We start from the raw sequence: 13,227 nt of genomic DNA on the forward strand, positions 1-13,227 counted from the left end.
AATTTATTTGGCTGCACTAGATGGAATTTCTAATACTCTGTGTACTTATTTTTATTTATGTTTATTATATTTGTTTTTTGTATTGTTTGTACATAGGTTCTTTGCTTTTTTGTTCATACTGATAGAATTTATATGCTGAGATAAGCAAATGTTTAAATAAAACATATTTTGCAGAAGGCATTATGTTTTGGTGGGTGATTGGTATACTAGACACATAACAGTTTGATCATGCATTGCTAGTGTTGATCAGGTAGGGCTTTGTTTACCTTTGTTCATTGTTGTTTATCCATGATTTCAAATTAGAATCCCCCAATGGCTTTTTAGTGCAAACCATTAGCCCAAACTACTTGAGCACCAATTAAAGCCCAAATTAGGCAAAATAACTTATTGAGTTGAAATCAATTGCTGACAGCTTGGTCCCCCCCAATTAAAAAATCCCATCTGCGCCCCTGGATAGAGTCTCTTGTGATACTTTAGTCCGTTCTGAGGGTCTTGAGCTGATCTGGGTGAATCAGGCTGGTGTGAATCTGCAGACAGACTCCAGATTACAGATCTCATTCTCCTCAGAACAGTGTAACATCTCTCTGACTACAACATTCCTGAATGAAGATCACAACAGAGAGTGGAGATGTCAGCTTAAACACAGAGATCAACTGAAGACCTCAGCCACATATACTGTCAAGTATCCAAGTAAATGATTTCTATGAACAATTAATCATCAGTCATTTAAATATGATGGTAGTCTATGACGTATCTGAACATTCATCTTGTCCAGCTCCAAGCGAAACAAAGCCACCGTCTCCAGTCACCAGCTCTAAATCAGCTGCAGCTCCTACACAAGCAGGTCCAGAATCAGCTGTTAAGATCAATGTTTACTGTGACCTGAAGACCTCACTCAGATACACTGACATGTGTTCAGATAACAACACTATGTTTCTTTAACCCTACAAAAAAAAAAAGAAAAAAAAAAGAAAAAGTTGTCGACTCCTAAATAGATATTTTACCATAAAAATAATTTTACATTTAAAATAATTTTTTTTTGTTTACTTTTTACCTATCACATATTTTTGTAATCATCATAAGTAAAAAAAATAAATAAATAAAAGTTCATTCCGATAAAACAATTTTCAAATCAGACTATGGAAAGGTAATATAAATGAGGTTTTAATAACTTCATGTGTTTATATTGTAATCAGGGCTGTTTCTGATCAAAAGAGGTTCATCTGCAAAGTCTTACTTCCATTATCACTGAACAGAATTCAGGAGACAAGATCATCAGTGATGCCTTCAGAGATACACTGTGTCTTGTCTACACTTTAGTTAATTTAAATAGATAGCAAAACTTGCCTTTGAAAAGCTGCAAAATATTAGCAGATTTTTTTACATTTAATGCACCACACATAAACAGCATCTAACCTTACATTTCTTCATTTATGTCTGTCTGTGTTTCTCCTCCTTGTCCTTAACTGTTCATGTGAGCTAGAGTCGTACTTTCAGTTTTTAGTAGTGTACTTATAATAATAATAATAATAATAATAATAATAATAATAATGTTCTGATCATTCCTCTTCTGCAGCTTCAGCTGATTCAACACTGATTCCAGTCAGCAGCTCAAACTCTGAGAAGAAATCAAGTCAAACTACAGCAGCTTCTACAGAACAAGGTACATGATCACTGACACACATCAGCAGTCAATGAACAATGAAGTCAAACAGAGCTAAGATGTATTTGATCAAATATGACGCATCAGAACTGAAATCCTCCTCCTTATACAGAGACACAGACTCCTCAAACCCCCGAGACAACAGCTACACAGAGAGGTATTTCTATATGTCTTACTCATCTCAGTGGTTTCATGTGACTCTAACAGTAGAATTGGTATTCACATAACTGATTTACTGTAGACTTTAAGATAAGCTTATCACTGGTCTTGTTTAATTTGTAGACCTCAAGCACTTGTTTTCTCTTTCACAAAAAGCAAGTCAATGTGAAAGCTAGGTCACTCTCTTCACAAAGATGAATGGGACTTTGGTTCTTTTAGTTTCAGGACATAACTATTAAAATCACAGTGAGCACTTATTAATAATCTTTCTATGTTACACAGCAGCTCAACAGAGAGTTACACTGATATGGAGCTGCTGTAAACTAACAGTTAAATAAATCAAATTCAGTCCTGCGAAGGGAATGTCTTTAAGATTTATTTTGTGTTCATGCATTAAAATATAATTGTTGAATATGGTGAACCTGAACTAAAAATCCTTCCTCTATAAAATCAGCAAAAGCACTGAAAACAGAAACATTTATTTTCTAAAAATAACTTACATAAAATCTCAAAAGAATGAAGTTATCTTGTCTCCGGCCTTCAACATCTACAAAAACAAATATTATTTTATTCTTAGTAAAAAAATGAAAACGATGGAATTCTGAAGATTAGTGTTGGGCGATATGGTTATTTTTCAAATTGTCATATCGTCAGCCCGTGAGATCGACGATACACAATATTATCGTGCCTGGGTGGAGCAAGAGAGAGACTCTTTGTTCCTATCATAGCATAACTATTTGGTGTTTTAAACCTTGCAGGTGCACGAGAGAGAGCCTATGGAATCATCAATAATCAAAAAAATATACTGTCAAACATACTGATAAACTAACGTTAAATATAAAAATACTGTATTTAAAACAGCTAGTTCATATATAGTCAGACGCAACTGTCATATCACGCGTCCTGTGACAATAAGTCCTGCTGGAAGTTATCAGTCTAAATGTTCTGTAAAGTCCGTAAACAGTGAAAATCAATAGTAGATTTGAGCTCTGGACCGCGCGCTTTATGACGAGACTGACGCACCTCCACAAAAACAAGAGATGCATTCTAACATAACTGTGGCATTAAACTCAGTTAATGAGGGCTCGTTTAAAATATTGCACATATATAGGCCATTCAGATTGCTTGTTAAAGTGCAATGAAATACCTTATGTCTGCAGACGATGTACGTCTGTTTGTGGATGAAGACTTTGTAATGGCCAAAACTATGTATTTTGCATGCATCACATTATTGTGCGGTGTGCGGTGTGCATGAAAATAATAACAAGGCGGCAGAGCGAACTTTCATCCATAGTGGTTCTCACATAGTCCTTCTACATCATCATCACATAGTGTAAGTGAGTAAGTGACGTGACATTCAGCCAAATATGGTGACCCATACTCAGAATTTGTGCTCTGCATTTAACCCAACGGAAGTGCACACACACAGAGCAGTGAACACACACACACACTGTGAACACACACCCGGAGCAGTGGGCAGCCATTTATGCTGCGGTGCCCGGGGAGCAGTTGGGGGTTCGGTGCCTTGCTCAGGAGCACCTAGGTCGTGGTATTGAAGGTGGAGAGAGAACTGTACTCCCCCCACCCACACTTTTTCTGGGCACTTTGCTAGCCGAATTATAATAAGCAGCCTAATAAAAATAATAGTTATTATTATTATTATAATCTAATACATTAATAGGAGAAGGAGCCTAATATCGTCTTTGTTATCTTAGAAATCTGCTTATGTCGATATCTCTGACTATCGTCGATACACGATACAATCGTCTATCGGCACAACCCTACTGAAGATTACTTTCCTTAAACCCGTCTGTCTCTCTCTTCAGAAGAACACCGCCTCCTCCTCCTCACACAGTCTGTGACTCTCACACAAACAGCTTCTGTGTCTTTAACTCTCGGCACGAGGACAATGAAGACACAAACTCGACAAGTCTGATCAGGGAAGTGATGTGTCGTTCGTGAGCGAATCGTTCTTTTTGAACGAATCTTTTAGGCGAACGAATCGTTCTCGTTCACGGGATCCACTGACTCAAATTTCTTGTTAACTGAAGTTCCTCCCTCCACAGCAGCGCGGCACTATTAGCAGCTCATGCGCAGCTCCTGAACCGGGTAGCTGAACCATTTCATCCTGTCAAAGAGTTACTCAACCTCGAGCCAATAGCCTTCGAGTATGACATGAAGCATGTGATTTGTTGAATTTAGTGAACGATTACGCCCTTCACTGAAAGAGTTTCATGAGTCTGAACGAGATCTAGAGATATCGTTCGTGCATGAATTGACTGAACTGATACCCATGTCATTTGCAAACGAATTGAATGAACTGACACATGTCGTTCGTGAATGAATTGACTGAACTGATAACCATGTCGGTCGTGAACGAGTTGAATGAACTGACACATGTTGTTCGTGAATGAATTGACTGAACTGATAACCATGTCAGTCGTGAACGAGTTGAACGATTTAGCACATCTCGTTTGTGAATGAAATGACTGAACTTGTACACATGTTGTTTGTGAACCAGTTAAATGAACGGATACATGTCGTCTGTGAATGAAATGAACAGGTACATAGCTTATCTTTTTCATGAGCGAAATTAATGAGACTAAACCGGGTCAGTTGTAAAATGCAAATGCAAAGCGCAGTTGTAAGTACTGTGCACATACGCTTGTTTTCATATTTAGCATACAGAACTCCACGTTTAATCCCCGATTTATGAATGTGAATATATAATATATGAACTGTCTGACTAAACAATTAAAATGCTAATTATGCAAGAAAACCTTGTGCTTTGTTCATCTGTACAACTTAATTAGACTTTATATACTGAATGCGATTATGCACACATTTTAATCAAACCAAATAAGTTTTTGTAACAAGTGAATACGTTCATTGACTTAAGACATGACACATAAGCAACTCTTTTTCGCCACCTGCAGCCGTATTTGTGTAATACAAAGAAATGGTCACTGAACGAAAATATAAAATAAAATAAAATAATCATAATTTCCATGACTAGAACAGGGGCGTCAGACTGGGGGGGTAAAGGGGGTAGGGCCCGAGGCAGGGGGTGGGGCCCTTAGAAGTCAGTTTTCTATACATACATATACATGCACTAACATTTGTATAGCATTTATGTACAAATAAAACATTTCATGTGCAAAACTAAACTTGTATATAGGTACTGGTTTGGTATAAAAAAAGGCATTTTCATTTGAATCAATGTAAATGGTACGACCCGCAGTTCAGGGGTATGTTCAAGTTCAAAACGGTGCGCAATGTTTTGATACGGTTTCCGTGTTGAACGTCATGTTTCCTGGAAACGGCGTGCACCGGTGTGCAACGGGGTTTGAGATGCGGTTTCTCTTGTTTGGTGGGTGTGTCAGAACTGCAGTCCAATCAGCAGCAACATGTATATAAAGCTCGCGGTATTAACCCTCTTGGCGCCACGGTCGAGTTTACTCGACAAGATGCGGCACTGAATAAAACGGCCGATTTTGTCAAATAGGGTGTCAAATTTCATGCAACCTCCCCTGCACTAGATAGCAGACATGTAATACTTCATCTCTGACTGAAAAAAACGTCATGCTCCTATACAAAATCTTCGAGATAGAGTGCATTGAATCAGTGCGAAAAAAAGCGGAGCTTGTGTGAGTGAGCCATTTTATCTGACCAATATTGTCAACGTCAGCGAGTATTGGCATTAGATTATTATTATTTTCATTATTATTATTATCTAGTAGCATCAATAAAGCTTCAATAAAGCCGCAATGAGGTGTTGGAACTTTTATTCGCGGACACTGATTCTGAAGGGGAATATCTGCATTCAGAAGATGACGGTCATACTGAAAGTGAAAGTAGATAGCCCTACACCAAGCACAAATGGTGAATCCTTTGCCCAATGTAAATAAATGGTCATTTGCCAAATGTCAGAGGTGTAAACAATGTTTGCCAGGGTCGGAGTGTTCATCGCGAAATTAGCAGGCAAGTTTTTGTTGCGGGGATGAGGCGGGAGATTTTTACCGCGCTAGACATGTATATTTGTCTTCTGACCGCACCTCTCCACAATCGCGGTGACAGTATTGTAGTGGAGACTTTGTCTAATGCCACTGGGTATGTTAGACGAGGTCGAAGTATTCATAGGACAGTTAGGAGGCAAGGTGGAGAGTAGCAATGACACTGACAGTAGTCCGAGCTGTGCACACTCGGCGCGTGCGCGAGGCAGATCTGGCCGCGCTGCTCATAGCAGAAGCAGAGGCGATGTGACACGGGGCATAGCTTTTGAACTAAAAAGGTCTTGTCTACTTTTGTTTGTGTGTCCTATGAATAATATATATGTGCCCCATACATGGAATCAGAGTGCCTGCTGCATGTAGTAAATTGAAAATCCCTACCGCTACATGCATTCGGTTTGTTTCTACCATTTATTAGTAATGATTTACACAGTTTGTTTACTGCTTACTATTTACCTGAGCATTCAGTATTGTGCAATATAGCACACAGAAGGTGAGGGACATTTTTTTGGGGAAAGAAGTGCTCCATTTTATCATTTAAACGTGACTTTTCATGAAAATTCTATAATTCAAGATGACCACCCCATATGACGTCATAGTATGCAAATTAGATGGGAAAATAAAATCCCTACATAAACATTGGGTCATCCTTAATATTTTTATAATTGACAGAAAGTCTCTATCTTTTATAAATTTTAAGATATAGCCTTATGAAATTATCGAACGTTTTAGGAAAAAACCTCTGGCGCCTAAAAGGTTAAAGTGAACTCGCACAATCAATGGCTTCAAGGAAAATAATGTACAAATGTGTTCGTTGCAGCTCGGTATACGCAACAACTTCTAAACAACATTAGAAGGCATGTTTGTCGTAAGTTTTATTGTAAAAATATAGGATATCAACATAATGATGTAGTTGTTTATATTTTTAGCTTCAATGCAAGTGTATGACTTTTGGTATAGAAATAAACAATTTGGTAATTAAGTGCTTTTCCTAAAAATGAGAAAGAAAATACAGGGTATTAAAACCGTATGTACTACAAATAAAGTCAGTATTTGAGGCTAAATAGATGGCTCCGAAAATTCTTCACAATGAATGTACATGTCAGCTGCCATAGTTGCAACTCTTGCGTCATCAGAACAGTGTGTTCAACGCATCACCGTTTTTGTTTAAAAAACATTGGCAACGTTTTTTCGGGGTGCTTCTGCTGCGGACCTGCGGTGAATCAGTTAATGAGAGACAGGAGCTGGAGTTAGCCGTGAACTAGGAAGGCAGGGGAAGAGTTATGTCTTTCCTTAAGAAAGGAAAATCAGGGGCTCAAAAACGAAACAGTTTATTTTTCATTAAGCTCTTTTATTTCTGCCAATAATGAAACCTAAAAATACTCCCGGACATAAACAATGAATGATAACTTTACATTTTGAATCTTTACTAACCATAATGTCTTTCGCTCGCTTCTTGCTTCTTCCACGCTGAGAAAATAGCGGCTTCTCGCACTGGAGACGTCTGGTGTTAACATGACGTGTGTGCTCTCCTTCACGTCTGCGTTCCCATCCCAGTGCCGCTGGTTTATGATCAAGACCAATTCTCAACCCAAACTTGTGTTAAAACAACCCAAGGCGTACCAGCGGTCTCAACCCAGCATTTGGGTTGAAATAACACCCCAGAGTTTTTTACAGTGTACAGTAGATGTTCTGCTGTTGTGTTCATCTGAATCTGAATGTGTCTCTCTATATATTCTCCGTCAGTGATCATGATTGTTGCTGCTTCTGCGTTAGCTGTTCTGGTTACTGCTGTTATTCTTTGGGTGGTTCGCAAAAAAAGAGCTGGTGAGTATTTAGAGTTTACAGGCATTACGTCAGACAAGAGTTAAAAAATATCAGACTTCAGATTTAGACATAGGCACATCAGTTTCAGTTTCATCACGGAAATCTGCTAAGATGTGATGTTAAATATGTGGTGTGATCAAATGTTTGGCTTGAGTGGACAGTAATTTACAAACTAACAAGAACATGTATTATCTGCATTATAATTCATCTAGACTTTTATAATTCATCGATTGCATTATTTTAGTTTGTGAGCTACCATAAATATTCCGATTATTTTTCAGATAACAGAAAAGGGACTAATGACTCTGTGGTAAGTATCATAATACCAATGACTCATGATTGATACATTAGCTAGCTATTATTACATCTATAATCACTGCTCCAGAGCAGAAGGTCTCAGTTATCTGTACTTTTATTAGTCAGGTTAGATAAAGGCATCAGCTGAATGAAAAGTTAGTATGTTTACTGTTTCTTTTTAAATGTCACAGATAATAGTAAATATAATGGATCCATCTGATTCAATCATAACTTCACTATGTTTCCATTAATGTTTAGGAGCAGAAAGATGATGTGACTTATACTGAGATTGACACAAACTGGAAACTGGAAAATCGGAGACAAAAATAACAAGGTAAGTAAAACACTTCCCTGTTCTTCTGCTGATGAATAAAAATAATCAAGTAATCACACAATTAGTTGTCAGTTAATTATCAATGTTGTGGGATCACTGCTGAATAATGCAAACTAATGGAACTCTGTCAAACCCTATTTGAGGGGACAGTCATTTGTAGTGGAGTCTGAAACCGTAGTGGATATAAGCAAATACACTCATACTATCCCATAATTCACTGCAAAAATAATGTACAACCTATGTTTTTTGAATATATTTGCAATCAGACACATCATATACAACATATAATTGTGACTTCCCTACAGGTACTGTTTACTAACAAGGTGACAGCGCCAACTACAGGTTTGGCATGCATAATACAGAGTTTTGGGCCTTTTTTGCATATATGTGTAAATGTGAATCGTTTTGAAAACTTTGTTGTGTATAAGTTAAAATTATTATTAATATTTGACTACATCATTATCGTGTAAACAGCCTGAAAGTCATAAATAGTTTGTAGCAACTATATGTAGCAGGGAATTTCACTACAATGTAGGGGTGAGTTTAACTTCTGCTAAAATATATCTTGGGTGACTAGGGAAATTACAAGATCTAGCTTTTCAGTCGCTTGTACATTTAATTCCTGCACTTATTTAAGTATGTTTTTTATCTGTTTTGCTAAGCATGCTTTTGCCTTTGGTAGCAGCGACTGATGAGGATTGAGGCTCTGGAATTTAATGACGTACACGGTAGCTATCCAGAGTATAATGGCATTGGTTGACCCCTCTTGCCCTCTATCAACCCACAAGACAGGTGGAATGCCCCTACTCCAAGATAACAGGGCCCGTATTCATAAAGAATCTAAATGCAAAAAGTAGCTCCTAGTGACAAAATTCTAAGAAAATTCTTAGAAATGTGGGCGTTTACTCTTAAAATTAAAGAAAAAATCCTAGTAAAAAAAAAGTAATTCAGAAAGCATCTTTACCCTTAAAAGAGGTCTTAAGGTCAAACTTGTTAGGAGCACAGACGAGGACTTTTAAGAGGCTTAAGAGATGAGGCGAGCAGGAGCGCGACAGAGATATTCCTGGGGTCACACCATTTCTTGTTAATCATGAAACAAACTCCTCCGCCTTTGGATTTGCCGGCCTCGGCTGTCCTGTCCATCCGTAAAACAGAGAAGTTTTCAGACGGCATTACAGCAGCGTCCGGGACCAAGGGCGTGAGCCACGTTTCAGACAAACAAAGGATGTTACAGTCCCTAATGTCCCGTTGGAAACTTATCCTGGCTCTAAGATCGTCCATCTTATTCTCCAGAGACTGGACATTGGCGAGCAAAATGCTCGGTAAAGGAGGGCTGTGTGCTCTTTTCCTCAGTCTGTTGCGTATCCCAGCACGTTTCCCGCGGTGTTTCTTGATCCGTTGCCTCGGGTGGTTATTCAGGTGGCCATTGTTCATCTCGGCGTTCCGGAGAATCTCAGATGGCCACGATGGGTTGGAGGATAAAGTGTCCTGAAACAGGTCAGTGAAGCGGTGTCCAATGTCCAAAAGTGTTTCCTTTTCATAGATGATCAGTGCAGAGGTAATGTGTGTAAAAAGAGAAAGCAAAAGTAGGTAAAAAAGTAAATAAAAACAATCTAAGCGGAGCGACCTGGACGGCGACCGGACTCGGCGGCGCCATCTTGGAATTCTAAGCCAATCAAATACCTTATAGGAAATTAAAAGCATGGTAAATAAAAAAAAAGGATTTAGATACACACATATAATGTGTGTGTGTGTGTGTGTGTGTGTATGTGTGTGTGTGTGTGTGTGTGTTTGTGTGAGAGAGAGAGAACGGTCAAATAGGATAAATTACGCATGTAAATTCAAAGTCAGAATTAGAATAGACCCTATACTTAAAATCACTCTTTTTTCCTGCTTGGTCAACCAACCAATCACACTCTTCAAAAGATTGTGTCATACATAGCAATGGGGTCAACCCCGCCTCCTCACTAAGATGAAAGTTTTTGTCTTTTCCTTACTCAGAGTTGCTCTCAGATCCATCCCGAATCGCTCTTAAGCTAAGACTCCTCCGTAAAAGTTTTTAAGCTAAATTAAGAGTTTTCTGAGAGGATTCTTAGAATCTTTATGATGACGGGCCCAGAAGTCTGGGTTTATTTTTACAGTGTTTGGTATACATAGAAGAAACAAGAATAACAGAAAATAAACAAACACAACCTCTTCATTTGTGAATTGACTAAAGAAAATGTACAAAACAAATTCCTTAACTTTTTTTTTTTTTTTTGCTGCTGTATTCTCCACAACAATCAGAATCAAAGAAACAGTTCCCTCAAAAAGTTCAGATGATATTCAGTTAAACCAACAGTTTTACATGACAATCAGCATACCCGAGTCAGATTCATAATATTCATAATTCAATATTAGTCTTTTACCTCACCACAGAACTGAGCTGATGTTGGAGCATCCTTATATGGCAGTGTAATCAGTTTAATCAAATGGAAACCTCTTAATATCAAGTCTTTTCATTTTAGAAAAAAAAAAAAAAACACAAAGATGAACAGTTTTGAGAAAATCTGCAAAAATCACTTTCCATGCAAATGCATCTGGTAAACAGGAAAATCGAGATTAAAAAAAACAAACAAACAAAAAAAAACATACAGAGGTAGTTTTGTTCAAAAGCAAGCTCTGTTCCCAGTTCATAAAGTATATTCAGGTTTCCATCAACAAAAAAATAAAATAAATAAAATGTCTTGAGACAAAAACACTGTAGAACATTCAAAAAGTTCAACCATGAAATAGAGAAAAGGAAAAATAATGTCCCAGAACACTGGTTTAACAGTAAAATAATTACTGTCAAAAGAGCCTCAAACTAGCATGTCAAAAATGGCATGGGAAGAATGTTCTCGAAACAATAGCAACAGAAATCGTTCAGAACCATTCAGAAATCAGCTTCGTTTTAACAACCACAAAAAAAAAAAATCCATGTATTTCTTCCGGATGTCAACTGTAGCTGAACAAAAATGAAGAAAACTCACAGTACGTCAGCTCTCTTCAGACGTAGACAAACACCATCTCAGCAAACGTGATGAGCAGTGCACTCTTGTAACACTCAGGTACAGTTCCACAGCAGTCACACTCATGTGAGGTCCGTGTTTGTTTTGATTTCATTTTATTTCATGTCTTATTTAGAATGCAATAACAAGAAAGGGGAAAATGGTTCGTTTATTGGTTTTCAGTTTAGTTTAACAAACAGAAATTGAGATTTTGGCTACATTTCCAATTTTTCACTTAGGGTTTACAAATCGGTTTATGCATTCAGCTCAGTCTTTCCATTCATTCAGGCAGAATAATATTTGAATCAAATGTTGCTGGGCACATAATTCGTTCTGCTGCGACTTGCAAGTGACCCCTTTAAATTATTTCTAGGTTACAGTATTGTATGAAGTACAGTATTGATTTTTTTGGGAAGGTAAGTTTGACCAGTTATACAGCAACGAGTCAGACGAGTCTGAATATCTGAGCTGAATTTGTTGAAACATTAAAGTTCTAGTCAGTGTCAATTACTCTCATACTAAATAAATATGTTTAAATATATGTTGGCATCCAGGCCCAACAAAGAAGATTAAGAAGAGAAACATCAACCAATTTAGTATGTAATAAAATTAATATTACTAATTTATTTCATAAATTGAACTTTGTTATTTTTCACAATTATTTTTTATTGTTACACACACCTACCTAGTGCCTTTTGGACTTCAAAGACGAGATTGGTAAATTAGACATAAGTTACAGACATATTATCATGGAACTGTTCAGTCTATTATTGATTTTTATTTCCACTTCACTTTTATCCGAGAAGACAGATTTATTTACATTGTATTTATCAATGGGACAATATCCATACAATACAATAACCTATAAATACTTTAAAGGGGTCACAGCAGGAAGAATTCTGCGCCAAGCAACATTCAATTATTATGCTAATTAACAGTGAGCGGTGGTTTCAGACATTACTCTTATTGTTACGTAACACAGAGACAGGAAGTAATCGCAAGGCGTGTTTATTGTCAAACAGCACAAAAGTCAGATATGCACGACGAATCACAGGGAAACACAGGTGGGCGGACACAAGGCTGATGGAACGGTGACACAGGGACTTTGGTGGACAACAGATGATGGTGCTCAGTCCTGTGATGATCCCTAGAATCCCGGTGCGTGTGTAATCCTAGTGACTGTGCTCGGTAATCCAGTGCTGGGTGAAGATCCAGGAACAAATGACGATACAGGAAGACTCAGGCAGGAACTAGGGACACAGCAACAGGTACGGGAGCACACCGGGGAGAAACAACGATCTGACAACATGAAACACAAGTTACTGAACTTATATAGGAGACAAACAATTGAAACCAGCTGGCGCTGCTGATCATCGCTAATCAGTGACCACGCCCACAGACACACACAACAGCACGCTAGACGAGAGAGAGAGAGTGAATTCATGAACCGTAACAGTACCCTCTCCCCTAAGAATGCCTCCTGGCATTCCCTGGCGGACTTACCTGACGATTGTAATCATCGATCAGAGAGTGATCCAGAATGTCTCTAGCAGGAACCCAACTTCTCTCCTCCGGACCGTAACCCTCCCAGTCCACCAGGTACTGAAATCCGCGTCCCCTCCTTCTCGAGTCCAGAATACGACTAACCAAATAAGTAGGTTCCCCATCTACGAGACGCGGCGGGGGAGGAACCGGGACAGGCGGATTAATAGGTGCCCAAAACACGGGTTTGATCTTAGATACATGGAAGGCAGGGTGAATTCTCCTGTACATAGGAGGAAGTTCGAGGTGGACTGCCACCAGACTAATGATCTTGTTGACAGAAAACGGGCCAATAAATTTGGGAGCAAGCTTATTAGAGACGGAGCAGAGAGGAATGTTCTTAGTAGAAAGCCACACTTTTTGACC

At 38.3% G+C, this 13,227-nt stretch overlaps 1 protein-coding gene across 1 annotated transcript in view; it reads left to right on the forward strand.

The window, feature by feature from the left end:
- The window catches only part of LOC127962605 (uncharacterized), a 384,402-nt gene that overhangs the window by 50,227 nt on the left and 320,948 nt on the right, over positions 1-13,227 (forward strand). The window contains exon 4 of the mRNA XM_052562232.1: positions 1,577-1,663. Within this exon, the coding sequence (XP_052418192.1) occupies positions 1,577-1,663 (87 nt within the window). The remainder of the gene's footprint in view (positions 1-1,576; positions 1,664-13,227) is intronic.

Source organism: Carassius gibelio, chromosome B7 (assembly GCF_023724105.1).
Source record: "Carassius gibelio isolate Cgi1373 ecotype wild population from Czech Republic chromosome B7, carGib1.2-hapl.c, whole genome shotgun sequence".
Taxonomy (NCBI): domain Eukaryota; kingdom Metazoa; phylum Chordata; class Actinopteri; order Cypriniformes; family Cyprinidae; genus Carassius; species Carassius gibelio.